Consider the following 27,989-nt stretch of genomic DNA (forward strand, 5'->3'; position numbering starts at 1 on the left):
CAGATCCATTTAGAAGTATGTACATACTTCCACTCGTTCAAAAAGGAGACCTGGTCATGAGGGAATTCTTCACTTCCTGGAAATAGCATTCACTTTTCTGTGCACAAAAGTAGATGTAGTTTTTCTTCAAATAACTACTACCAGCCTAGGGAACTTGAAGTTCAGGGCTCTCCCCGCAGAACTGGCATCTAATATCTGAAATATTTCCACCTGATTTTCCAAGCTAGTCACTCAGATTGTAAAATTAGATGTCAAATAATCTTCTTTTTAGGATCCCCAGAAGTTTCCTGATATCCCAGAAAATTTCATGAGTGCTGTAGACAATTTCCCCATAGGAACACCCCGAGGACTTCAGATGTTCCAGGTTGGTGGGTAGGGTCTCTGCTTTCTAATAGGTTTATTCACTCAGATGTACGCATTACACATCATGTATTTCCCCCTTTACAATAGCCATATTTTGTGATACATGTAAAGATAAAAGTCTACTGAAACCAGCTGATGTGACCCATTGTCACCCACACACAACTTGCTTGGTTTAGCGTTTTTGGTTTTTGTTTTTACTCAAGACTACACAAGGAATTTGATTTTGAATCTTTCCTCTTTACTATTTCCAGCTGTTTTACTTAAAATGCCCTTTTATTAGCCACTGTTGGTCTTTTTTTAAAAAAAACTCACTCAACATTTACTGCTTCTAGAAACTCTTCCCTCCTTTATAAGAGCCACCCTGAATCTTCCAGGAAACTGTGTGTTTTCCTTATACCATATTATCTGTGTATGTTGTTCTCTATTACTCTATGAAATTGATCACATTTTTTTAATGTATGTGTTCTGATTTCTCAACAAGGTTGTAGAATCCTTGAGGGTAGGAACAATGTCATCTTGGGGTTGGGGGCAGGGGGGATGTCTGAGGAGGCGGTTAGAGCCTGTAACCAAGAATATATTCCTTACCATAATACTCAATGGATATTTATTAACTCTGACTCATAGTTAGAGATATCCAGTTGTCCGTAGTTTTTCTTGTAAGTAATCCGAATATAACAGATCCAATTGTTAGGGCATGAGAATGTCTGGCAATAAAATAACGGGCTTTTTTCATGAACAGTGTGTGAATCCCCACCAACCTCCTCAAGATCCAGTCGGCCACCCCATGATGCACCAGTCAGCCATTAAACATGCCACTGGAGAAGCCGTGTATGTTGATGACATACCCCCGGTCGCCCAAGAACTCTTTCTGGCTGTAGTTACCAGCACCAGAGCTCATGCAAAGATCATGTAAGGAAGCAAAAGCTGTCCTTTTAAAAGTTACTAAAATGCATTAAGAACTTTATACTTAAACTGAGAACCTACTGTATATGTAAGTCAATTAAAAGTATTTCCTCTTCTGGATAGGTATTCATTTTTAAAGAATAGTTATGAAAAAATGTATGGCCAAGAGTCAGAATACCAACGCAGAGAATTGCCCATGATGTAGTTATGAAGTCCATTGCACTTTTTCCCATTGTTGGCGGAGTCATGTACTAGTATAGTGTACCCTGAACTTACCCCTGCAACTTCAATGTGTACTTTTATGTGTTCTCTTCTAGAGAAATTGATGTTTCAGAAGCCCTGGCACTTCCCGGTGTTGTTGATGTGATAACAGCAGAGGATGTTCCCGGAGATAATAACTATAATGGAGAGGTTTTGTATGCACAGAACGAGGTGTGTGATTTGTATGTGGCTTAGGATTCAAATACTTTGTGGGAAAATGCCATGTTACAAAGTCTTTCAGAGAACCAAGGACTCCACCTCATTTTGAATTGGGGACTCTTTTGAGATGCTCATAAAAACCATAAGCACTATCAAGGAAGATTTCTAAAAAAAAAAAAAAAAAAAATTAAAAAAAGTCCCAGAAGCAATAAAAGTATCGGCCATAAAAATAACCAACAGACTTCAGAAATTTCAGGATGGCTAGATCCCCGTGAGTGATTTCGGAACAGTGAGGATTGCAGCTAAAGACAATCCTAGGCCAGACATAATCAAGTTCTGTGTCCAATTCTGAAGCCCCTAAGTCCCATTCAAGCCACTGTTTTAAATGTATTCTCATAGGCAGGAAGTAACCATTCTTGTGTTCACAAGAACCCAGGAGGTAAATGTAAGAATTTGGGAACAGTAAATCCTTTTAAGTGATTCTGTGTTTCAACTAATCACATCCAACATGTGACTTTTCTGCAGGTTATTTGCGTGGGTCAGATCGTCTGTACTGTGGCTGCTGATACCTACGCCCATGCGAAAGAGGCCGCTAAGAAAGTGAAGATTGCTTATGAAGACATAGAACCTCAGATTATCACAATAGAGGTATTGGAGCTGCTTTGTATCCTCAAGAATGACTAGGGTGATGCACTTTTGGCAGAATCCAACCCTTACAGTCACAAAATAGTATAACTTGAGCTTCATCTTTGCCTTATTCAGTGTCATCTCCAAGTTGAGACATGATACTGAGAATTCTCCTGCCTGGAGCCCAGTTCCTTCCTTTGTCCACGACTCCTCGAATGGCCTCTTGCCAATGCCTGCCTTAAGGATATAGATAAGCAACATCAGAGGAAGGTCCTTACAGCTTTACATACAAGACGAGTCCGTGAGAAAGTGCAGAGCACTGTGACACTCAGAGGCAGGTTACCATTGACAGAGTGACAGCGTGGGTCCTCTTGATCTCCGTGCCTACTTCCTACTTTAAGACAAGTTCTGGAGATAGACTACTCCGATTCAGAATCTGACTCTGCCATTTAACACGCTGTTAAACGAAAGTTTTGACAAGTTCCTTAAATGCATCTGTGAAATGGGAGCTATGAAAGTTCCTACATCAAAAGGTCATCATGAAGTTTAAGTGAGAGAATCCAAATAAAGTGCTTTAAAAAAGCACCTGGGACATGGGTGCTTTGAACACATGTTAGCTGTGATTTTTTTTTAATTGTGGTTATTAATGAGGTCAAGAACATGGTTCCTGATGCTTATTTCCCTGTTGCCCATCCAAGCACTACACCCATAGTAAGTACTCAACAAAAGTGTGTGATGGAGGGATAGATGCGGAAACAATATGAAGCCCGGCCTAGTAGGTACAGTTTTCATCATCCTCTTTGATTCTCCTTTGCTTTTCCAAATGGATGCCAAGTTCAAGTATTTTCCAGTTATCTTTTAAATGCCTCTTAAATGTGCTCCTTTTTTCTATTGTATTTTCACTTACACCCCTTCCCAACCTCCAGCCCAGTTCTCATCACCTTATTGTCAGATTTACTACAATAACAATCTTATCTCAAAATGTATACCTACCATGTTCATTTTCTAAGCCACATAGTTCACCAGATCACTTTTCCTTACAAAAACAAACAAATAACAACAATAAAAACACAATGTCTTCTTAGATAAGGTTCTTAGTATAAAACTCAAGATTTTTCATAATCCCCCTCACTCCATCTCTCAAGCTCATCCAACTGCTTATTTATTTATCTATTTGTTTATTTTTAGAAAGAGGAAGGGAGAGAGAGAGGGAACTAACAAAGGGACATTGATTTGTTGTTGCACTTATTTATGCATTCATTGGTTGATTCTTGTATGTGCCCTGCGTGGGGATCGAACCCAAAACAAATGCTCTAACCAACTGAGCTACCTGGCCATGGAAGAACTGTTTCTTTTTTATTTATTTATTTTTTTTAAGAAATATGTTTTTATTGGTTTTAGAGAGAGAGGAAGGCAGAGAGAGAGAAACATCTATTAGCTGCCTCCTACATGCTCCCTACTGGAGATTAAGCCTACAACCCGGCATGTGCTCTGATGGGGAATTAAACCAGAACCTACCAGTGCACTGGACACTGGACACTCAACCAACTGAGCCACACTGACCAGGGCTCAACTGCTTCTTGATAGAAAACTCCACTGCCAATCTAGCCTTGTTCTCATTTTGGCCCCTCAGCTGGGTTTTTACCTCTGTAACTTTATGAGTTGCTCTTGACTTCAAATGATTTTCAGACTCTTCTCTGACTGTCCTAATCCTATCCAATTCAGCACCTGAGGTCACCTACACAGGCCATCCCTGAGCAGCCCCAGACCCAGCAGGCTCCTCCTCTTGGCCTCTCTTTGACTATTATCTGCCCCCTCATCACAAAGTTGGCCCCTAACACCAAACTGCTACCTTCAGCAAACCAGAGGATTGTGTTTTACATATCCTTGTCCTCCCCACCCCCCCCACCCCCTCACCCCACTCCCTGCTCTTCCTCCCAGAGCTGAATAGAACTAAGTAATCACCAATGCCTGTGATCCATTGTAACCCAATTTCTGTGACTCTCCAAACTGCTCAGCTTGTCTTGCTGTGTGAATATCTGATAGAATAGGAGCATGGGATTCTGCTGAGGTTTGAATGGCTTACTAGAATGTGAACAAATAAATAAAAACAAGAATCTTATTTTTTGTTGTTGTTGTTTCTTTTTCCCCTGCAGCAAGCCCTAGAGCACAATTCATTTCTTTCTGAGGAGAGGAAGATTGAGCAAGGAGATGTAGAGCAAGCCTTTAAACAGGTGGATCAAATCATTGAAGGTACGTGGTCTTGGCCAGAAAAGTGAAGCTTCTGAAGATAAAGACTAAATCATCCCATTGGTTTGAGGAATACTGAAATTCTAAGGCAGAGCTTCTCAACCCTAATGGGATACTTAAACCGCAATTAAAATGCACAAATAAAGCCCGGGTGGTGTTGCTCAGTGGTTGAGCGTCGACCTATGAACCAGGAGGTTATGGTTCAGTTCCCAGTCAGAGCACATGCCCCAGTTGCAGGCTCAATCCCCAGTGTAGGGTGTGCAGGAGGCAGCCCTTCAATGGTTCTCTCATCACTGATGTTTATATTCTTCTCTCCCTCTGTCTTCCTCTCTGAAATCAATAAAAATGTCTTTAAAATAAGTAAAATGCACAAATAATTTTAGTCTGATGAAGTTGTTCAAAGGCAGCAGTCTGTGTGAATACTACCCACATGGAGATATAAAACATTTCCAGCACCCCAGAAAGCTTCCTTGTCTTCCCCCACCCCTTGTCCCCCCACCTCTAGGTCAGCAACCTCCTGAAAGGTCTTATTCTAACTGTGGTCACTGTAAATGAGTTTACCAGTTTTGCAATTCATATAAACGGAAAGTAGAGTGTAACTTCTTCTGTGTTTACTTATTTTCATCAACATTATGTGTGGAGATTCACCGTGTTGGTGCATAAATCAGTAGTTCTATTTCTTTGTTCAGGAGCATAGTATTGTATCCGTATTTTCCAGCGTATAAGATGACTCCCTAATTTTACAGTTCAAAACATATGTTTAAGCCTATATTCGCTGTATAAGACTACCTCCCACTTCAAAGAAAAGACTTACTTTGCAGTCAAGATCTGCAGGTAATTTTTGTGCAATTTTGGTCTTTTGCCCCGGATTTTCGGTTGACTTTTTGTCGTTTCAAAAGTCGTCTTATACGCTGGAAAATACGATAAATATTCCACATCTTATGTTTCCTTTCTACTGTTCATGGACAGTTCTGTTGGTTTCAACTTGGGACTATTATGAATGATGTTTTTAAGCACACGATTGTGGTCCAAAAGGGGGCGCCATAACTAATGTAACCAAAAGTAACCTCACACGGTGAACTGATCATGAATTTCTAGTATGGTGCATTGTAACCCCAGGCATATAATTTCCTTAGTAAAAAGAGTTATCTTTGCCTTAAACAGCCCTATCCATTGTTTCTCTGCATCCAGATAAACACAAACTATAGCAACACCATGCTGAGCATATTACATGTATTATTTAATGACAAAAATAAAACCCCTGAGAAATGAGTATTATGAAACCTATTTTAAGCTCCTATGTATTTAGTGCTTACTATTTAATATTCAAGCAGATCAATTCTGAGAAGGAACATATATCGGTAGCTCCATTTCACAGATGAAGAAACTGAGACTTAGGAAAGTTATGTAGTTGACCGAGATCTCATATTCAATTTATAATACAGCCAGGACTGGAGCTCTTGACTAGATGACCCAAAGGCCCTTTCTCTTAATCACAGTAATATATTTTCTTTTCATTTTTACATTCACCCTAAGAGCAACAGAGTCACAAGGTGCTAACTCTTTGTCATCTAGGATTTTGGCCATTATGGGAGTTCAAATTTTTAGCACAAATGGAAAATTTGAAATATGAAGGGAATTTGAAATTTGGGCAGAAATGACTAAGAATTACAGAGAATGCCAACATAGAGAAATGGTGTAGTTAGGGTGTGGATCCGGGAGTCAGATTGCCTGGACTTGAATCCCGCCTCTGTTATCTCCAGTCTGTGTAGCCTTGGACAGCTTACTTACCTTTTTCATATCTGTTTCCTAATAATACCTGCCTCAAAGGATTGGTATGGTGATTAAATTAATTCATTCTCTGTAATTTGATATGCCTGAGAACAAAACCTAGCATATTGAAAAAATGATGTCGTTATTTGAATTTAAATTAAAGTCAGTGTTTGGTATGCTAAAAACAAAGGTTTTGGGGGGGAGTTTTTTGGGAGAGTTTTTTTCTATTGTCCCAAAAAATAATTTCAAAAAATTCTTTGACTCCTGGAAAAGCAATTCACTTATTTTAACTATATAGGAATCTTTTGGCTAGTTTTAAAGTAAGTTTTAAACTAGAGCCAAATGCCTCTCTTGGCACAGCCTACAAAATTTTAAGAATGTTTTAACCAAGCCAAAAATCTCAGATAAACCAGTAAGAACAGGCTGTAAAACTGGTGGGAACAAGTCTGCCATTTTATTTATTTATTTACTAGAGGCCCCATACACAAAATTCATGCAAGGGGCTTCGAGGGTCGAGGCAGCAGCCCCTGCTTTATCCAGAAGGATGTCCAGTCTAATTAGCATAGTATACGTTTATTATTATATATTTACATACTTATTTATTTATTTTAAAATATATTTTTATTGATTTCAGAGAGGAAGGGGGAGAGAGAGAAAAAGAAATCAATGATAAGAGAGACTCATTGATCAGCTGCCTTCTGCATACCCACTACTAGGGATCAAGCCCTCAACTTGGGCATGTGCCCTTGATAAGGATCAAATCTGGGACCTTTCAGTCCACAGGCCGACCGACATTCTATCCACTAGCCAAACCAGCTAGAGCTAGTTCTACCATTTTAAACCTTTGTGTCCCTGTGGGTTTAGAACTGCTGCTGTAGAGCCTAAGACCATTGGAAAACACAGATATTTACATTACAATTCATTAACAGTATCAAAATTACAGTTATGAAGTAGCAACAAAAATAATTTTACGGTTGGGGGTCACCACCACATGAGCAACTGTTATTAAAGGGTCGCAGCATTAGAAAGGTTGAGAACCACTGCACTAGACAGATGAGGAAACCGGGCCCAAGAGAAGGGACTGAATTGCCCATGGTCACCCAGCTGGCTGGGCAGAGTGAAGATCAATGAGGAAAAGTGGTTTAACCAAATGACATAAAGTCCAGTTCTCCATAAGCGGAAGCAACTTGCCCTTGATAAACCATACCCCACCGAGAGCCTCCAGTGTGGGACTTTCAGACAAACATTGTCCTGTGTTCATGCTTCACAGGTGAGATGCACGTGGAAGGGCAGGAACATTTTTACATGGAAACACAAACCATCCTGGCTATCCCAAAAGAAGAAGATAAGGAAATGGTGTTACACATGGGAGCACAGTTTCCCCTCCAGGTGCAGGTAACCGGATATTTTTTGAAATTGATGCTCCAGATGACTGTGGTGTGAGGCCCATACACCAGGCATTCCTCTTTAGAGGAGCTTTGATTGTTCCCACTCTCCGTCTCAAATTCCCTGCACACTTGACGCTGGCTACCGTCCGTAATGGAGGAAGTGGGCAAATATTTCCCTAAATGGGCAGACCTTTTAAGGAGATCAGAAATGTTTTCTCCCTTCTAAAATATAGGGCAAAGTTCCTCTTTCCCTTAGGCAATTGATGATGTAAAATTTAATCATAGTAATTACATTTCCTTCTATGGATCTATTGCATTGCTTCTCTATATGAATTAGTAGTACATGTGCATTTAAATTTTTTTGTGGGGAATGAGTGTTGGTTCTCTCTCTATACATGTTTTTGCATCTTGTGTTGCACATGTACATGGTTACATGTCCAAGGCATTTCAGCCCAGCACAGTAGTGTGTGAATGCCAGTCCTGCTCTAGTGGCTGAGTTATAAAGCATTGTACCTGCCCACACCCCACCCCCAAGCAAGCAAAGAAAATCCCCGACATTCCCATCTTCTGAAATGAGGAGTTGTAGGTCCTAGAACAGTGCTAGGCACAGGGGAATTTCTATATATATATAAAGAGCCAGAGCCATCACATCAGAAACAACCAAACAGACAACTGATCAGGCTGAGTGAGTCAACGAAGCCAGCAGGGGGATCATGAGGGACAACCAAATGACTGAGCAGCAGGCTGTGTGGGGCCACCAGGTTGGCAGGGGGCACAGTTGGCGGCAACCAGGCTGGTAGGAAGGGCAATGAAGGACAACCAGGCCAGCAGAGGGGAGCAGTTGGGGTTGATCGGGCTGGCAGGAGAGGGCAGTTGGTTAGAGCATTATTCTGTATACTAAAAAGATTGCCAGTTCAATTCCAGTTTTGGCACATATGGGAGGCACCTGATCTATGTTTCCCTCCCTCATCAATTTTTCTCTCTCTTTCTCTAAAATCAATATAAAAGCACATCCTTGGGTGAAATTTAAATAAATGGAGTACTGGTACATGTTACAACATGGATGAACCTTGGAAACAATGTTAAGCAAAAGAAGCCAGTCACAAAAGGCCACCATTGTATTATTCCACATATATGAAATGTTCTAAACAGGCAAATCTGTAGAGACAGAAAGCAGATTAGTAGTTGCCTAGTGGTGGGGCATTACAGGGAGTTGAGGTTAGGGGGAGCTCAGAAGTGGCTGCTTAATAGATACGAGGTTTCTTTGGGGATACTTAAAATATCCTAAAATTGGGTTGTGATGATGGTTTCAAAGTTCTGTAAATACTGTACTCGCTAAAGTACTGACTGTCTTTTACTATGCAGAGGGGAAGAACATGGATGAGGAAATAGCCTATGAAATTGGACTTTGTGACTTTGCGAGCTTATCTCTTGCAGGAATTTGTGGCTGCAGCACTTAACATCCCAAAGAATAGAGTCGCCTGCCACATGAAAAGAGCCGGAGGAGCATTTGGGGGGAAAATAACCAAGCCTGCCCTGCTGGGAGCTGTCAGTGCTGTGGCCGCCAACAAGTAAGAGTCACAGTGCCAGCTACTATGTCAGAAGTCCTAGCGGGACAGGTGCCCCCATGTCCTTCCAGCCCTGCGCCCACCCTGGGGTTCATTCCATTGGTCACATGCTGTCACTTCCCCTGTGGTTAGCATGAGGGTAAAGGGGCACTGATCTACCCACTCTCCAACCGTCAGGGTCACCGTAGGCAAGGCGCCTCAGTGTCCTCCCCGGGAAAATGGAGAAAGTAATATCTACCTGGTTCACAAGATAGCTGGGTGGAATAAATGCAATCGCTATAGATGTTACTTCTATATTACTTCTTCATGAACTGCATTGACTCTCAATCTTTAAAATGTTTGTTTCATTTTAAAATATATTTTATTCATTTTTTACAGAGAGGAAGGGAGAAGGATAGAGAGCTAGAAACATCAATGAGAGAGAAACTCTCAACATCCATCAGTTGCCTCCTGTACACCTCCTTACTGGGTATGTGCCTGCAGCTACTATACGTGCCCTTGATGGGAATGAAACCTGGGACCTTTGAGTCTGCAGGCTGATGCTCTATCCACTGAACTGAACTGGTTGGGGTTATTTTAACAATTTAAAACAAACATTTTGCCCTAATCAATTTGGCTCAGGGGATAGAGTGTCAGCCTGCAGACTGAAGAGTCCTGGGTTCAGTTCTGATCAAGGGCATATACCTTGGTTGCAGGCTCTTCCCTGGCCCCAGGCCATGGTTCTGGCATGCGCAGGAGGCAACTAATCGATATGCTTCTCTCACATCAATATTTCTCTCTGTCTTTCCTTCTCTCTTCCCCTCTCTCTCTCAAAAAAAAAAAAAAAAATCAATGGGAAAATATCCTCAGTTGAGAATTTTAAAATCACTAAATAAATAAATAGTTAACATAAATCAAACTAAGGTGGCTGAATGGAGGGCAGGTCAAAGTCCCAACCTTACAAGGTACACATTCTGTGATGAAACACAGCAGGGTCGGCTGCAGCCTGGGAATGTTCACTTAACCTCCACATCATCCCGATGGAAGAAACCGACACAGTAGGAGCGGGAATAGCCGTGACTTTTTGTGAACCTCTTATGCACCAGAGTTCACTAAGTATGTTCAGGACAAACGTAACTTATCCAAGACTATCGCTGCGGAAAGAAACACTGTGAACATCACAGCTCACTGGCACTTTCCAACCATAGCAAAGCCTGTCCTGTGAGCAGAGGGGCGGGCCCGGGGAGCATCCCCTCCGGAGCCAGCGGGGTCCCCCACGGGCACTTTATGACGGGGAGTATGCATGCAAGGGGGGACAGAACTCAACGGAGTATTGATTGGTTCTCAATCTTTTCATTCTCAGCATTGCCTTTTGGCACGTGATTTAATGCCCCTTTTAATATCCAACATGAACATCATCATAATATAACCTACTAATTCACACAGTTGCAAAATCCTCATACAGTGCCTGAATGTCATACAAAAAGAAAAAGAAATAAAAATAAAGTAACCTAACTAAATAATGAATTATTTCAACATCAAAATTCTCAGACATGACTAAATCAGGATAACATTAATAGGGGGTTTTGTATTTGTATTTGTTTGTTTGTTACATATTAATATCCCCACAAATTTTCAAAATGTTATTTAAGGTATGTTGCTACCCCCATAGAAAACCATTAAGTTAGGTTATTTCCAGTCCCCTTTCACCAGCTCCAAGTTTCTACACCTTTATGAAGCACCCAGCGTATTAACAGAGTCACTTCCTACAGAACTGGCCGCCCAATCCGGTTTGTTCTAGAACGTGGTAATGACATGCTGATAACTGCTGGCCGCCACCCACTCCTCGGAAAATACAAAGTGAGTGAGAGCAAAAATTGTAGGAGACTGCTGAAAATATTGTCCAGGGACAACCAATCAGTCATAAAACAACTACTAAACTCCATACCGACTGCAAGGGTTATTTGGATGCTACCCAAAACGAATCAGAACTTTCTATTGGGATCCCATGGTCCCCCTGGGATGTTCCTCCGATGACTGTCACATCAAATCATGTTCATAAGCTGGGTATGGACTAGCACGTGTGATCGGATGTGTTTGTGTACAGCAGGATCTGGTTGTAACGAACTGCTGAGAAAATGGTTTTGTCATGTGACTTTGCAGATTGGATTCATGAACAATGGTGTGATCAAAGCTGTCGACGTTGAATATTATATCAATGGTGGATGCACCCTTGATGAGTCTGAATTGGTAAATAAGAACCATGCCCTTCCCATACGTTACCCGTTGAGTTGTATGTGCTACACTTTATTTGCATGGATATTTCTTATACAAATTAGACAAAATTCTGTGAAGGGTTTGTGTTAGAGATAGAATTTGGATAACTGATTTTGAAAGATGGATAGATGTGAACTTTCGTTTTGTTTTCATTCAGGTGATAGAGTACCTCGTGCTGAAATCTGAAAATGCGTATCATGTTCCTAACTACCGGTGCCAGGGTAGGCCTTGCAAAACAAACTTGCCATCCAACACTGCCTTTCGAGGATATGGCTTTCCCCAGGTTTCAGTGGTAGTTGAAGCTTATACAACTGCTGTGGCATATCAATGTAACTTACCCCCTGAAGAGGTAGGTAATAAGTCAGAATCCCCTTATAAAACTCTGCCATCAATGGTTCAAATATACCCTGAATGGTCAGATTATTATGATCTCTGAAGCCCTGTGCATGAACTCGTGCATGGGTGGGGTCTGGGCAGCCTGACCAGTGGGGGAGGGGACATGGGCAATTGGCAGGCCTGCCTGCTGGTCGAACTCCTGGTCAAGGGGGAAATTTGCATATTGGCCTTTTATTATATACGATATACACAGAGAGAGGACAAGATGGCGACCGAACAGAAGGACTTGTTCTGACCCTGGTCCCAGACCAGATAAAAGCAGCATCTAAGTTGCTCAGGGAATATTGATTGGCAGCTGAGGGGCAGCGGAACTCTAAAGGAAGGTAAGTAAGGGACTGCTGGACAGGATTTCCTGACCAAGCAACCAGCACTGGGGCGGCAGAGACCTCACCCTGAGCTACGGGCTCAGAGGGAAGGCTGTGCCATCTTACCAGGAAAGGAGGATTTTCTCTGAGGCCTGGAAAACCCACAGCAGAGGAGACCAACGAGCAGCTGTGACACCCCAATCGGCGCAAACACCTGGATTCAAGGGAGTTCTTCGATCAACCAAGGAAAGGAGAAGGAACACCACATAACCAGACATCCTGAAAAGAGAAACCATGGGGAGACAAAAAAATAGCCTGCACATGAAAGAAAAGCAGGCATCATCAGTAAAGGAAGTAAATGAGTTAGGGGCAAGCAACCTACCAGAGCAAGAATTCAGAGTAATGATCATAGGATGGCTAAAAAGAATGGAAGAGAAATTTGACAGTAACCAAGAAGAAATGAGGAAGAACCATGAGGAATTTAAGAAGAACCAAGAGGAATTGAAGAAGAACCAAGAAGAAATGAAAAATGACATCGCTACCATGAAAAACTCAATAGAAAGCATCAAGAGTAGACTAGATGAAGCAGAGGACCGCATTAGTGAGCTAGGAGACAAGATGGAAAAAAATACCCAATTAGAGCAGCTTCTAGAAAAAAAAATTAAAAAGCAGGAGGAGAGCCTACGGGAGCTTTGGGACAACACAAAACAAAATAATATTTGAATAATAGGGGTTCCAGAAGGAAAGGAAACAGAGGTAGACATGGAAAAAGTATTTCAAGGATATACACTGAGTGGCAAGATTATTATGCATTCAGAGATCATTTAAATCTGCCCACTCAGCGTATATTGAGCACCTACAGACAACACTACATTAGCCTGTAAGATTCAATTAAAGTAGTCTATGTATCAATAGTAAGCTTTTACTGTGCAACAAGTCAATCAAAACGTAGTGGATTAAATATACACTGAGTCCAGTCTCATTCTAGTTCATAGATTTTCCAGAAGTAAGAACATGATGCAAGCACTTTTCAAGTCTCTGCCTGGATTACATATGTTTTGTCCTGGTGTCCAAAGCTAGTCGTATGGCCAGCCCCATAGTCCATATGAAACCACTCGAGGTCATGACTAGGGAGATTGGCATCATTACAGCCATTTGTGCAAACATCCTACCAGAGTTCAGATTTTGAGGAGCTAACATGAGAACAGTTAAGAATAAAAAAACATTGTGTAGAAGTAAAAGAATTTTGAGTCAGGAGAAATTTGTCTCACCAGTAACGAAACTTGTCATAGGACTCATAATACACCTACTATTTCTCAGTTATTGTAAAGTTGTTGAGATCATATACTTAGTCTGCAGCCTGGAAGATATGATGTGTTCAACAGTAGTTTCTATTGTTATTATCATTATGGTTGTCATTATGTTTATATGTTTACATTTGTACTTACATATTTATATCCATTTAAATAATTGTTTCTTTTTTTAGAAAGACTTTCTTCATGTTAGGTATATAACAAAAAACACATGTTTTACAAATGGAATAGCATGTATGCTTTTTTCTTGTCTTTCAGGTTAGAGAAATAAACATGGCTAAGAAAATTAGCAAAACAGCCTATAAGCAGACATTTAATCCAGAGCCCTTGCGAAGATGCTGGAAAGAGTGTCTGGAGAAATCTTCATTTTATGCTAGGAAAAGGGATGCTGAGGAATTTAACAAAAATAATTATTGGAAGAAAAGGGGGCTTGCTGTGGTCCCCATGAAATATTCCATTGCCGTCCCTGAGGCCTTTCAGAATCAGGTGAGGTTGGGAGAAATGAGTCTTGAGGTATGGGGTCAAATTTCAAGTCCATGTAAGAATTGGAGGGAACAAGAGGATCTCTTTCCCTCTTGCCTAACTTCTTAGTGACAGCAATAGGGTCATTTGAAGACAGAGCTTTCAAAACACTGAAAACAGACATAAGTGCTCCATTCTCACAGAAATCCGGAGACACCATACTGGGCTCCATGACTACACAGAGTCACCATGATGGTCTCCATGACTATACAGGGTCACCATACTGGGCTCCATGACTCACAGAGTCAACATACTGAGCTCCATGACTATACAGGGTCACCATACTGTGCTCCATGACTCACAGAGTCACCATACTGTGCTCCATGACTCGAAGAGTCACCATGTTGGACTCCATGACTCACAGAGTCACCACCATACTGGGCTCCATGACTACCCAGGGTCACCATACTGGGCTCCATGACTCACAGAGTAACCACCATACTGTGCTCCATGACTCACAGAGTCACCATACTGGGCTCCATGACTACACAGGGTCACCATACTGGGATCTATGACTACTGTGCCTTCTTTTTCATTTTACCTTAGATAGTTTTTTGTGAGGTTCTATTTCTGTTTGTGTTATTTATTTATTTTCTTATTTATTTATGTATTTGGTTTTTTTTTTACTTGTTTCTATCCCCATTAATCTCTGAAATATCCCCATGACCAAATGCACACAAAGAAAAGAATACAGGTCCCTGTATGGTTTCAATGAAGGATGCCCCAAACCCCTCTGTCCACTCCCCTCCTCAGAGTCCACTCACAAGGTAGAAATCAAGATGAGAAGGAAGGAGAGGATCAGGTGATCAATCCTTCTCCCCAGCAAATATTTCTGAATCCAGAATAACACACAGACCATCGTTGAAGGGAAAAATTCAGTGGACTCTCAACAGTTGCTTAAATTATCTATTTTAATGTTACTTAACTGTGTATGACGACAAAGAACAAGCTTCTTATAGTTCTGATGCCTGAACAGAACACAAGTGAATTTGGGAATTAAATGAAAGTAGTATTGTAAATGCCAGTAATATTCAAAATAGTTACATTAACTTAACATGGTGGGTGGTGTTGCTTTTCCAAATCTAAATCCTCCTGCAGTTCTGGCTGCTGCTACATTTCAAGTCATTTTGAAGTTTTAATCCTAAATGTCTGTGTAGGGTGTGATGACTCACCATCTCACCTCTTGTCTCAAATATGCCCCATCAATAACAGTCGTCCTGCTTGGTGCTTATACAATCATCAACATAAAATCTAAAATCGGCTCTGAAAGCATGTGGCAATACCATTGAATATGGTCATCATTACTCTTGTTAAATGGTCATGAAGTGAAAATACAAAGTTTTAAAGTTCCTGTAGAGACTTTGATAGTCCTGATACTACTGTCTTAAAGCACTAGTTAAGTGTACAATTTTACTTATATGTTCCCAAAATTCTAGTTTAGCACTTCTTAGTTAGGATTCTGGAATCTGTATTTTAACAACTCCACCAGGTGATTCTCATCATGAGAGAAGTTTGGGAAACACTGCTCTACAGCAAGCATGTGAAGCTCAAAGGCTTACACAGGCCAAATAAGCAAGGTTTATGTGGCCGCAAAAAAAAAAAAAAGCTTCAATTTTCATAGGTTTGTTTTGATAGACATGTGCTGAATTCAAAGTGCTGAAATAAATGAGTAACTGTTAACATAAAATAATAGAACATTTTAATAAAAATTAATATTTTCTAGAATATTAATTTACCAGACACTGAATAACTGTCTAAATTAATAAGCATAACTCAAATAAACCTATTTTTCTTGTTTTCCAAAAGCAAAATATTTCCTGTTGCACACACCAAACAAATCAATACAAGGCTAAGGACGTGGCCATTGCTGCTAGTATTAGTGGAGAGAAATGGTGTGCCTGCATAGAAAATGCATAACGGAAATGAATGCAACACAATGATAGTAATCAGTCATTAGCAGACGTTGTAGTTCGTTATTAATAATTATGTATAACAGGATATTGTAAAAATTAAATTATGAAATTGTTATTAAAATGTTCCTTACATACCGTTTTATTGGCTGGGCCACAAAAAAATTCGTTGTGGGCCACATGTGGCCCTTGGGCCGCAAGTTTGACATGATTGCTTTACAGGGGCGGTTCCTAAGTTTGGAGGGTGTTAAAGGGTTGTCTGTAGCCACCAATAATAGCTTTTGTCTCCAGTATAAACAATGAGAGATTGACTCAGTGGAGCAAACTGTTCATTTGGTAACCTCAGCTAAACTCAGGCAACATTTGGTTTTTCAAACTGGTATTATAATTATTCCCTGGCAGGCCGCCGCTCTCGTCCACATCTACACCGATGGCTCTGTCTTGGTGGCTCATAGTGGCTGTGAAATTGGACAAGGCCTCCATACAAAAATGATCCAGGTGAGATAAGTATCCATTTTTGTTTTCACTGTGGAAGACTATCACATGGTACAGTCGGTTTAACAACGCCTTTCTCGTTGAGCAGGAGAAATACCATCACACTAAGTCACATGTGTCAAACACAAGGCCCACGGGCCAAATCTAGCCCGCCAGGCCTTGCAATGTGGCCCGCACCGTGCTGTCATCACTGCACTCCGCTGTCAGTTTATGACATTGTCAGTTTATGACTGTTCAGTAAACCATTCGGCCAGCGATTTAGGCTGGATTTTAGATTTTAGCCCCTTCTCTGATTGAGTTCGACACCCCTACACTAAGTGCACAGGTCAGTTATCACATTCATTTTGATATCAGGAGCGCATGAATGCCGAAGACTGATGGAAGTGGGTATTAGAATTGAGAAAATATGTTATATTCTTCTTCCTGCATACTAAAGAACCAAGTCTCATCAAGGTCTTCTGAAAAATGTGATTCCAGTTTTCAAAGATAAAGTATTTTTCGGCTTTATGGCAACTGCTCAAAGCTACATGCAAATCTTCATTAGAAATGAATGTGTTTAATAGGATGAGAAATTATGTTCTTATTATTCACAATCTACTTAGCAACACCAATGGTGGGCCATTATGTGTGCTAATTCAAAGCAATTTTCCTAATACTATTGTTGAAAGAGCAAGAGATTATTTGCAATAAGAAATTTCCCATTTTTAAAATAAAAAATCCCCTTTTTAAAAGTGCAGACCATGCAGGAGGCAATCAATCAGTGATTCCCTCTCATCATTGATGTTTCTCTCCTCTCTCTCTCTCTCTCTCTCTCTCTCTCTCTCTCTCTCTCTCTCTCCCTCTCCTTTCCTCTCTGAAATATATATATATATATATAAAATTTCAAAGCTCTTAATGTGGGGGAGGGAGGCTTAGAGTCAATGATATCAATGGTGGTTTTCATTTGCTTCTGGCAGGTGGCTAGCCGTGAACTGAACATCCCCGTCTCCTATATCCACCTGTCGGAAACAAGCACAGTCACAGTGCCAAATGCCTCCCTCACAGCAGGGTCCATGGGGACAGACATCAACGGGAGAGCGGTGCAGGTGACTTTTCTTTCATTTCTCAGTCACCCAGTCATGGTGCTGGAAATAACCTTGCCCCACCCCCTCTCTTATGGGAACTGAAATTGAAGCCTAGAGAGGTCAGGCAGCTGGTTTTAGGTGCTCTGCTAAGCGGTTGCGAGACTTCGAGAGGTTGAAGCTTCCCCTATGGGCCTCTTTTTCCCTCCCCTTGAGGGAAATCTACCTTCAATTTTTCTAATCAACCTAAGATCATTAAACACTCGTTAATCATTTATATTTGCATAAACCATCTCATTCAATAATTAAAATGTTCAGTCCAAAATTCCAAAATGTACTTCCAATTGCAGTGTCTCTACTACTTAACAGCTTGGGCCTACAGATAGAAAGGGGGTGGGACTGGCTCCCCTGATTTCCCCGGCAGCACCAACACCACAAGTTCCATCCCGACGGAGTACAACATCTCCCCCAGAGATGGCCCGGGACTTCCAGGGCTGCTGAGGGCTGCCTTTCACCCACAGGTTTGTGAGCAGCAGCAGACACGGATCTGTAGGCCCCCACCTCTAGAGGGCACACACTAAGCTCTCTGAGTGTCTGTGGAGTGTCTCTCGCTGGGTTTGCGATGGAGAAAGCCCTTCCTGCCACTCCATCCTGAGAAGATGGAGATGCCAGCACACAAACCTGTCGCAGTGCAATCCTGTCCCTCACTCCAACCTCCCAGCCTCTTCAGCTCCAACCCTTTGACACCACTGAGGCTGGTGAGGAGCAGTCTGTGGCCACTTTCTCTACAAGACCTGCTTCGGAGGGAGAGCACCCCATTTGGGTGAAGGGGCTATTTGTGCCAGTCTCGTCCTTTAGAGTCCTTAGCCTAAAATTAGTCAGATAATGAATAATAAATTATTAGGTAATAATAAATAAAGAAGAAAAAGAAGGAAGCATAATGGCAGGTACTATGAATCGAAATAAAGGAAGTTATAAAAAGAGAAAGTGCAAGTGTCAGGGTGACCTTGGGCAGCCAGGAAGCCAGGCTAGGCACTGGTTGGTGCCCCTTGAACCTGGTCTGAAGGCAACAGGGACAGGAGCCCTCCGTGTAGGGAATTGGAGCAGAGGGAGCTCCCTTACTGTGCTTGAGGAGCTGCGAGGGTCATGATGGTTGGAGCAGAGGGAGCCAAGGGGAAGGAGGAAAATGTTAACTTGCTGGGGTGAGGTTGGGATATAAATGCTCATTGTTAAAACTAAGTAAGTGGTGTAAGAGGAAATATTGTTCTATTCTCTCCACTTTTGTGCATTTTGAAATCTTCTCTAATGCAAAGAAAGCCAGAAAACTTTGTAACTGGCACTTGGAGCTCCAATAGGAGGAGGTGACTCTACTAAGAAATATACTGTGAAAAAATTCTCCACACACAAAAAGGAGTTCAGATGTCACAAAAGAATGACAAACGGTCTCTGCTATACCTCACTCTGTTCAAGGGAAAACTTACCTGAGTGTAGCATTAGATTGTTGAGTCTAAAGTTATGCTCCAGAGTATATGGTCAGGTCACAAGAGGAAGGCCATCTGATATTTGGACTGGCAGGAACTGTGCAACTTGTGTTTGCCTTGGGTGTGTTACTCTTTTGGAAGGCATGCATTTGTAATGAGGTCAGTGATTGAAGACGGAATGAACCAGCAAAGATAGATTTATGAATGCAGGGATCTCCTGAATGCATAAGTAGCCAGAGACCATTCCCAGAGAGGGGATGATAGAACAGAAGGAACAGAAACCAATAGAGGACTGGTGAGCTATTCTGAGTCTGAGAAGAGTATGTTAAAGCAGATTTGTATTTGAATTAAGAGAGGGAGCTAAAGCCCAGTCCATGTGGTTCAGTGGTTGATCATTGATCTGTTAACTAGACCAAGCATGTCAAACTCATGGCCGGCGAAGTACATGTGTTGTAGCAGTTGAGACTTTTTACACCTTCCAAGCAGCCATTCAGCTTCAGGAAAACATTATCCATCAACTAAATTAATGTTATTTCAAATTTTATTGGTATATAATAATAGATTAGTCTGCATGCTTTTTCATTTGGGTTTTTGCTTTGTAGACATAAAAGAGCTATAACCCTAAGGCGGCTCTGCCTAACTTTATGTTAGCATGTATTTAAACATCATTATAATAAAAAATAATTTTAACACTGCAGGATCCACAAGAATATTTGTTTCTTTCAAAGGGGTTCCATACATTGTTCAAGTTTGAGAAACTCTGCCTAGAGGACTAGGAAGCAGGTTTACAAACTGGCATCTATGTTTGAATTGATTTGAATATTGAATATTGTGCTACTCCCTGTGCCTTTCATTTCTCATGTCACTTCGAATTCTTATTTTTAGAACGCTTGCCAAATTCTCATGGCCCGACTCAAGCCAGTCATCAAGAAAAACCCGGAGGGAAAGTGGGAGGACTGGGTGAGTGGTCCGCCTTAGCCTGCCCAAGAAGGCAAATGCATCTGGATGGGTAGGTAAAGCCCTCAGTGTGGCTGGTTGGCAGTACCCACGCAAGAAGCAAAGCATTTACTAGCACTCGCTTCTGCTTTTCTGAGAGGGAGAGGGAGTCTGTGTTCATCCCGTGGCTGCACTGAGGAGCCTCGTTTCTCACTGCGTGACAGCGGCCTCGCTCTGCCCTAGAATACACCTGGCAGAACACCCTTCACTGTCACTGCCCTCTGAGCACAGGCTCCTCCCATCCGCAGGGCCTGGGCTTCCCACCAGAGCAATGGAGATCATGGCAAATACCAAATACCAAAAGGTTACTCTACTTTTAATAATAATTATCTCAATTCTCATCATTATTATTATCTCCAGCTCTACCCAGTATACTCCATCAGGGAAGCTGATGTAATATACTCAGACAGCCAATCAAATGACATGGAAAAAAGCAGGGTGAAAATACATACATACTACCATGTTTCCCCGAAAATAAGACATCCTCCGAAAATAAGACCTAGGGCATAGAAAGATAAGACATCCCCTGAAAATAAGACCTAGCACAACTTTTGGAGAAAAAATTAATATAAGACACTGTCTTATTTTCGGGGAAACAGGGTAACATGCATGCATGCATGCACAAATAGGCACTTACACATATATGTGTTTGTATATGTGTATGTATATATACACCTACCTGTGTACACACCTATTGCATATGAATAAGGCCTAGTCTCTCCCTCTCTCTAATTTAAAAAGCCAAAAAGGGAGAAAAAATAATAAACTTGACCCCGTGCGGCTCTGGAGGGAAGCACAGCCTGTGCCTATAGGCAGCCTCAGTCTCGCTCGGGGTGAAGGGCAGAGGGTGCTGCACACAGAGGAGGGGAGCCCAGCACGGAATTCCACTGCTGTCCCCGCACTTACATGTCTTCATATCAGCCATCTCTTTCAGATTGAAAAAGCCTACAAGGAATCCATCAGCCTGTCCTCTACGGGGTATTTCAGGTAAAGGATGCTTTTGCGTTGGTTTAGATTACACTTAGGCAGGGATGGTGGGGCTCCTGGTGCACAGATACCTGCTGGTTGCTGGTGCTCAGCAGTACCCCGTGTCAGCCCTTCAGTCATGGGCAGGGGTGAGGGAGGAGAGCTCGGGGAGGCCAAGGAGGGACACCCCCATGACCTAGCACAGTAGCTGTATGATGGAGAGTAGGGCTCAGACACCAATGGGCCTTCTTCAGTGTCTGGGCTGGGACCCTTGTGGGGAGGGCGGTCAGAAAAGTCTTCGGTGCTGGGGTGAGCACTCTGTTCATCTCCAGGACCCAGAGCGCCCCCCGGGATCAGGCCTCGAGGCGGGAAGGAGCCTCTCTCTCCCTCGGATTTCTCTTCGCAGAGACTACCAGACCTACATGGACTGGGAGAAGGGGGAAGGGGAGCCTTGGCCATACTTTGTTTATGGAGCAGGCTGTTCTGAGGTGGAAGTCGACTGTCTGACTGGGGCTCACAAGGTAAAGAGGGGGTGGGTGTTCTCCACTGTCACCGAGTGAGTGTTTCTATGGGCGTGTTTTCTATGTGGATAATAATCACCCTGACTGCCCGTGGGGACCCGGGGGCCGGTAGACAGATGCAGTGAAGATCTGTTTTTAAATGATCTTTTCCATCCTGCGTGTTCTCTTGGCACAGCTCCTCAGAACCGACATCTTCATGGACTCCGCTTGCAGCATCAACCCGGCCCTAGACATCGGGCAGGTGCGTGGCTCCAGACCGCCCCGAGGGGACTTTGGGTCAATTCCATTCAGAACATTATTTCCCAGAGTTCTCCAAATGCTTATACCTGCTACAGATACTCTGCAGTATATGTCATATATTGCACACACACACAAATAGAAAAAGTTAGCAGTGGTTGTCTTTACGTGGCAGAAATATGTGTCATTTATCCTGCCTTATAATTCTCCTTGCCTTCTAATGTTCTTCAACAAACATTGATGTTTGTAATTAGGGGATATTATATAAATGCATAATAATAAAGCCCTATTCATATTCATAGGCACATTGAATTTAAGTAGACTGAACAATTTAGAGAAAAATAAGGGGGAAAGAAACACTTAAAAAAACAATTTCTCTCTGGCTGAATTTCTGATTTAGATCTCACAAGTAAATTAACACACCCAAAGCCTTTTTCAGCTTTAAGTGAAAGCCTTTCCTGCTGTTGTTGTGGCTTTGCATTATTCTCCCGGTAACCTTGTTACTCAAAATAAAGCCAGCCACATCAGTGCTTCCTGAACCTGCCAACCAGGCCCCAGCCTAGACCTGAGTAGCTGGACAGGTTGAGCACTTGGCTTCAAACCCAACAGACAGACATGTGGTTTCATCTGCCAACAGCTTCCTGCCTTCCTGAGTCCTAAAGAGCTGGCTGGCCGAGGTTGGCCTATGGGCTTTTTGAGGGGCCGTTACATTGGTCCCTCAGTGTTTTTCAAAGTGCGATCCTCCGACTCAGCAAGGAAAGTACTTACCGTGCTTCTTGGAAATGTGGGTCTCTGTGCTCACCCAGGCCCACTTCTCCATCAGAAGCTTGGTGGACGGGAACGTGTAATCTGCCCATTTATCCTGCACCTGAGATTCTGTAAAGTTTGACACCCACAGCTGGCCTCAGGCCCCACCTCTCCTTCGCCTTCCTATCTGCTCTTACCAGCTTATTCCTGCTTCTTTGTTGCTTAAGCAAAGGCCAAAAGGGAAATGTTATCATCACAAAAACCCTACATTTGTCCCATTGGGAAAGGAAAGAAAAAACCAGCAATGTGTTAGACTGGAACTCTTGGACTTGAATCTTTTCCTTTAGGGACAAGCATTTGGAAGTATCCACATTTAGCATTTAGATTTGTTTACTTTATTCTGTAATTTTACAATTCAATAGAATGCAACATGTAACTCTCCTTCAGCTTTTTAACCTTGAGGCAGATAACCCCTTTATAAGGGACTGTGAACCTTTTATCTCAGAGCATAATAGTTTGTAGGTAGTAGAACTCAAATGGCTTTTAATAAAACGTATATATTTTAATTAAAGCCAGACCTCATAATATTTATAAGCCACTGAGAGGCAGAGTGAAATGAGAGAGAGAGAGAGAGAGAGAGAGAGAGAGAGAGAGAGAGAGAGAGAGTAGTTTGCCAAGTGGAGAAGATGAGGTGGGGAGCAGTAAAGAGAGAAATTGTCTTTACAAAGAACTGGAGGGTTGAAGGAATCTGGTGGGCTTGGAGAATCCCCCAGAACTTGACGAGTGCTGAGTCCCTGGAATGTGAGGTACCTGGGCAAGAAGCGCTAAGTCTAGAGGGCCAGGCAGGATGGCAAACACCAGATGCTGAAAGATCCTGTGTAAGTTCTCAGCAATGCTTTCAAGAATGACTTACTATGTATGGTTCAGAGCTCCATTTGCAATCACATTGGGATACATTTTCAACCAATATCATATGTTTATAAACTGTGCCATTTTTGCCTGTAGGTTGAAGGAGCATTTATCCAAGGAATGGGATTATATACCATAGAAGAACTGAAATACTCCCCGGAAGGTGTGCTTTATTCTCGGGGTCCTGAAGACTACAAAATCCCCACCGTCACAGAAATACCGCAAGAGTTCTATGTTACTTTGGTATGGTCCCGAAATCCCATAGCCATCTACTCATCCAAGGTAAGAACGCAACACCTCTATTCATTTGTTAGCACTCCCATAACAAAATACCAGTTGGGATGGCTTAGGCAACAGAGACATTTACTCACAGATCTGGAGGCTGGAAGTATGAGATCAAGGCTTGATTTATTCGAAGATTTCTCTTTGTCTTGAGGTTAGCCATTCTCATTGTGTCCTCGCATGATCATCTTTCTATATAGCACATGGGTCGGATCTCTCTCTCTCTCTTTCTCTCTCTCTCTCTCTCTCTCTCTATCTCTATTTCTCTATCTATCTCTCTTTTTCTCTCTCTCTTTCTCGGCTTAATTTCTTTTTCTTAAAAACACATCCCAAAGACCTCATTTCAACTAAATTATCTCTCTAAAGACCTTATCTCCAATTATAGTCACATACTGAGTACTAGCGGTTAGGACTTCAACATTTAAATTGGAGGGGAGCACAGTTCATCCCATAATAAACTGTTACTTCAAGAAATAATGAAACAGTCCCCTGAATTTGCTTTCTCCTTGAAATTGCAGGGCCGAGAGGGAGATGGGGGAGGGGAGAGCAAACTCATGGCAGAGTGGTACTCACTGCCTTCAGAACCCCAAGTGGAGTCTTCACTCTTGAGAAAGATCATGAAATATTCACCGAGTGATCAGATTATGATGATCTCTGAAGGCATAATAATCTGGCCACTCAGTGTGTCAGTGTGTGTGTGTGTGTGTGTGTGTGTGTGTGTGTGTGTTTTTGTGTGTGTTAGAGTCCCGATGTATGAATTCATTTATGGGTTGGGCAGGGGGAGGGGACATGGGCGGTTGGCCAACCTGCCTGCTTGTCGAAATCCTGGGTGAGGGGATAATTTGCATATTAACCTTTTATTATATAGGCTATATACTAAGTGGCCAGATTATTATGCATTCAGAGATCAAAATAATCTGGCCACTCAGTATATTTAAATAAAACAAGAAGTCAAACATCTTGACTCATGAAGCTAAGTGCCACTGGGAGGTAAAGCTGAAGTTGTAGGCCAATTTCCCCAGCCCAGAGCCTTCTTTTCTGCACCCTTCCCACATGTCCTCCAGACTCAGTCCTTTCTTGCTCCTATTGCCTCTGCCCACTCTCTCCCCAAGTTAGAAAGGGCTTCAAACAAATTTCTCACTGAGGGTGATTTGCTCTGAGGTGTGAATAGCCATTGATAAAAAATAGCCATGGACGCACACACTCCATGGCCCTAGAGTCTATCTGGCCCATGTAGACTTGCAGCAAAGATTCTCCAACACATGTACAAAAGCACAACTTCTCCACCCACAGTGCCATTCTGAGACCACCTCTGGCCAGACAAATGGCAACTTTAACCTCATGTTTTCAGGAGACTACCTCTGTTTCCCAGTAGTCAGAATTGGGAGGAAGATGAGACTTTCTATATGAATAGGTCCTCTCTCCACGTCTGCACACTCTGGCCAGGGATATCTCTAAAGACTGTCCTAACACAAACCCGCCTATTGGGGCCAGTTGTGTTCCAAATAGGGCACAGGACCTCTGCTCTCCCTCCCTACCCCTTCACCTCACAGGAAATCCCTTCTTTTGCCAGCTCCACCTTTTCCTCCACATTTGCCTCAGAGTAAAAGCCACAGCCCAGGGTAGTCTTTATCTGCTTTGGGCCCTTTGTTCCATCTTTCTACTAAGGCCCTGGACACAGAACAAGAACCAGACTCCTTTGAAGGAAGAAAGAAGGAAAATCAGTACAAGAAGCAGGGAGGGTTCTTTAAAATATAATGCCCTCACACTGTTCATTCAAAAGCATCCAGCATTCACCAGAGAAGTGAGCACAAAGAAAGGCAACAAACACCTCACTATCCTTCAAGCTCAGCTACAAAGATTGTGGTTCTTTTGCTGAGGGTTTGAGTTAAACACAAATGGCCTAGAGCAGCGGTTTTCAGCCACAACACACCAGATAGATATCGTTGGTCCAGAGACCAAATTGAAGCACTCTAGAGGGGAACAAGGGCTCTGGTCTTCTGGACCTGGACAGGGGAACAGGTGTTGTTAGCTGCCCTGCCACCCTGATGTTCTGGGGCATTTTCATTACTCCCTACACACACCAATCGGCATTGGGGGGGGGGGGGGGTGTCTGGCAATTCAGATGCACCCCACGCTGACAGTTATAAAGCTGAAGGAGGTGAGTATGCATGAGAGTGTGCGAGTGCACATGTGTGTCAACACAAATGACAAGTCCTGAAGGAGCCATGCCTTCCTGACTGCCTTCTGCCCTCCTTCTCAGGGATTGGGTGAGGCTGGAATGTTCATGGGAAACTCCGTGTTATTCGCCATCCACGATGCAGTGGCTGCTGCCCGCAGAGAGAGGGGGTTGGCCAACACCTTCCTCCTGAACAGCCTGGCGACGCCTGAGGAGATTCGGATGGCTTGTGTGGATCAGTTCACGGACATGGTAAGGATGGCGAATAGAGGCCCCTGCTGGGATCCCTTTTCCATGGCTTCCAGGTTATCGGTATGAATTTGGTATCTGTGACCGAATTCTAGGGCATGTTCGTCTTTTTCAAAGGAAATTCTCTTTTATCCTCCACTTGCTACTTCCTAGATGCTCTAAAGCAGCTGCCTGTAAAGTGAGTGAACTTCTTAAAATGATATTTCATTGTTTCCAGCTGCAAAGAAAAGCACACTCAACTGAGTCAGTGCTGATAGCAAATGGTATATATTTTCGTTTGTTTCCAGGAGGTTTTTATTTCTTCCTTGATTTCAAAAAAAAAAAAGGGGGGGTGGGACATCTGTAATACTTTGAGCAATAAAGATAAATTTTTAAAAAATAGCAAATGGCCATGGTAGGTTATGTCTTTAAATATTTGTCAAAATGGAGTTGATGTGGTATTTGAATTACCTCAATAACCAAATTAGATTAAATATATATCTGATCTACTCAATTATTTGGAAAGTATCTTCAAGCAAACTAATAAAAAATTTTTAATAAAATTATTAAGTCACAGAACACAGTTTCAGTTTTCAGCTGCTGAAAACACTTATAGAATGATCAGAGACTACTTCTATATTCAACTGCTTACTGCAGCCGTAATTGAGTCTGGTATAGCATTAGACCGCAGTGTAGGCATTTGACATTACAGGGCTTCTGGGTTTAAGATGCATTTTATCCCCAAACATAATGAGAATGAGGAGATTTATGACTCAAGAAATATGAAAATTAATTAGATTTTGGTAAGAATAAAATGGATACTCACGTTCTTTTTAAAAAACAAATAACTTTTCTTCCGAATTACATTTTTCATATAACAAACAGAAAAGAGATTTGCTTTTCTGAAACAAAAGGAAGTTCTGGAGCTCAGGGCATTCCAGTGATGCCATCAGGACCCAGGCTGCTTCCGGGGTCTTGCCCCCTCCGGGTCCGAGAGGGGGGGTTTCGGTCTCCTGGTCACGGATGCTGGCTGCTCCCCAGGAGGCATGGTAGAGGGACAGAGTTGAACATGCCAGGAGAATTCGGACTTTTTTTTTATTTTTGCAGCTCTGAATTTCAGCTTTTATTTTACTGCAGTAATTTTCAGATTTTCTTGTTTGACCCATTTAATACTTTTTTTGTTTTGTTTTTTATTTTTCAGTTACAGTTGACATTCGGTATTATATTAGTTTCAGGTGTACATTTATATAACTTATGAAGGGATCCCCCCCCCATACCTCTCATACCCAGCTGATGCCATACATCAGTTCTTACAATATTATTCACTGTACTCCCTATATTGTACTTTACACCCCCATAACTCTTTTGTAACTGCCAATTTATACTTCTTAATCCCTTCACTTTTTTCACCCAGCCCCCAAGCCTCCTTCCACCTGACAGTCATCAGTTTGTTCTCTGTTTCTGTTTTGTTTGTTCAGTATAACAACACTGTATTAGTAACCATCTGCCTTTCTTTTGTTTTTTTCAGATTCCCAGAGATGATCCTTCAACATTTACACCTTGGTCCATCCGGGTGTCTTAATCTTGTCTTTTCTTTAGGAAATGAAAGAGTTTATGATTGCCCTTAAAACTCTCAAATCAGAGCAATAAATGAGGTATTTCCCAAATGTCAATGATAATTTTAGCTTTTTTATTTCTTAATCCTCACCCAAGGACATGTTTTGTTGATGTTTAGAGAGAAGGGGAAAGGGTAGAGAGAAAGAGAGGAACATCGGTGTGAGAAAGAAACATGGAACAGTTTCCTCCCATGTGTGCCCCAACCGGGTATTGAACCCACTGTCTTTCTGATGTATGGGACAACGTTTCAGTCAGCTTAGCCACCCAGTCAGGGCA

At 42.2% G+C, this 27,989-nt stretch overlaps 1 protein-coding gene across 1 annotated transcript in view; it reads left to right on the forward strand.

Moving 5' to 3' along the window:
• The window catches only part of LOC311627047 (aldehyde oxidase 4-like), a gene marked incomplete at its 5' end in the record, with an annotated part of 54,069 nt that extends 26,302 nt beyond the window's left edge, over positions 1 to 27,767 (forward strand). Inside the window, 20 exons of the mRNA XM_084893174.1 lie at positions 272 to 364; positions 1,103 to 1,272; positions 1,584 to 1,698; positions 2,212 to 2,334; positions 4,470 to 4,566; positions 7,607 to 7,731; positions 9,162 to 9,295; positions 11,044 to 11,131; positions 11,435 to 11,521; positions 11,706 to 11,897; positions 13,821 to 14,048; positions 16,397 to 16,492; positions 17,446 to 17,574; positions 19,917 to 19,991; positions 20,962 to 21,014; positions 21,400 to 21,514; positions 21,690 to 21,755; positions 23,504 to 23,689; positions 25,953 to 26,120; positions 27,625 to 27,767. Of these exons, the coding sequence (XP_084749300.1) occupies positions 272 to 364; positions 1,103 to 1,272; positions 1,584 to 1,698; positions 2,212 to 2,334; positions 4,470 to 4,566; positions 7,607 to 7,731; positions 9,162 to 9,295; positions 11,044 to 11,131; positions 11,435 to 11,521; positions 11,706 to 11,897; positions 13,821 to 14,048; positions 16,397 to 16,492; positions 17,446 to 17,574; positions 19,917 to 19,991; positions 20,962 to 21,014; positions 21,400 to 21,514; positions 21,690 to 21,755; positions 23,504 to 23,689; positions 25,953 to 26,120; positions 27,625 to 27,678 (2,394 nt within the window). The 3' untranslated portion in view covers positions 27,679 to 27,767. The remainder of the gene's footprint in view (positions 1 to 271; positions 365 to 1,102; positions 1,273 to 1,583; positions 1,699 to 2,211; positions 2,335 to 4,469; positions 4,567 to 7,606; positions 7,732 to 9,161; positions 9,296 to 11,043; positions 11,132 to 11,434; positions 11,522 to 11,705; positions 11,898 to 13,820; positions 14,049 to 16,396; positions 16,493 to 17,445; positions 17,575 to 19,916; positions 19,992 to 20,961; positions 21,015 to 21,399; positions 21,515 to 21,689; positions 21,756 to 23,503; positions 23,690 to 25,952; positions 26,121 to 27,624) is intronic.
• Positions 27,768 to 27,989: the final 222 nt, after the last annotated feature.

This window comes from Pipistrellus hanaki (genome assembly GCF_964339955.1).
Source record: "Pipistrellus hanaki genome assembly, chromosome: 8".
NCBI lineage: Eukaryota > Metazoa > Chordata > Mammalia > Chiroptera > Vespertilionidae > Pipistrellus > Pipistrellus hanaki.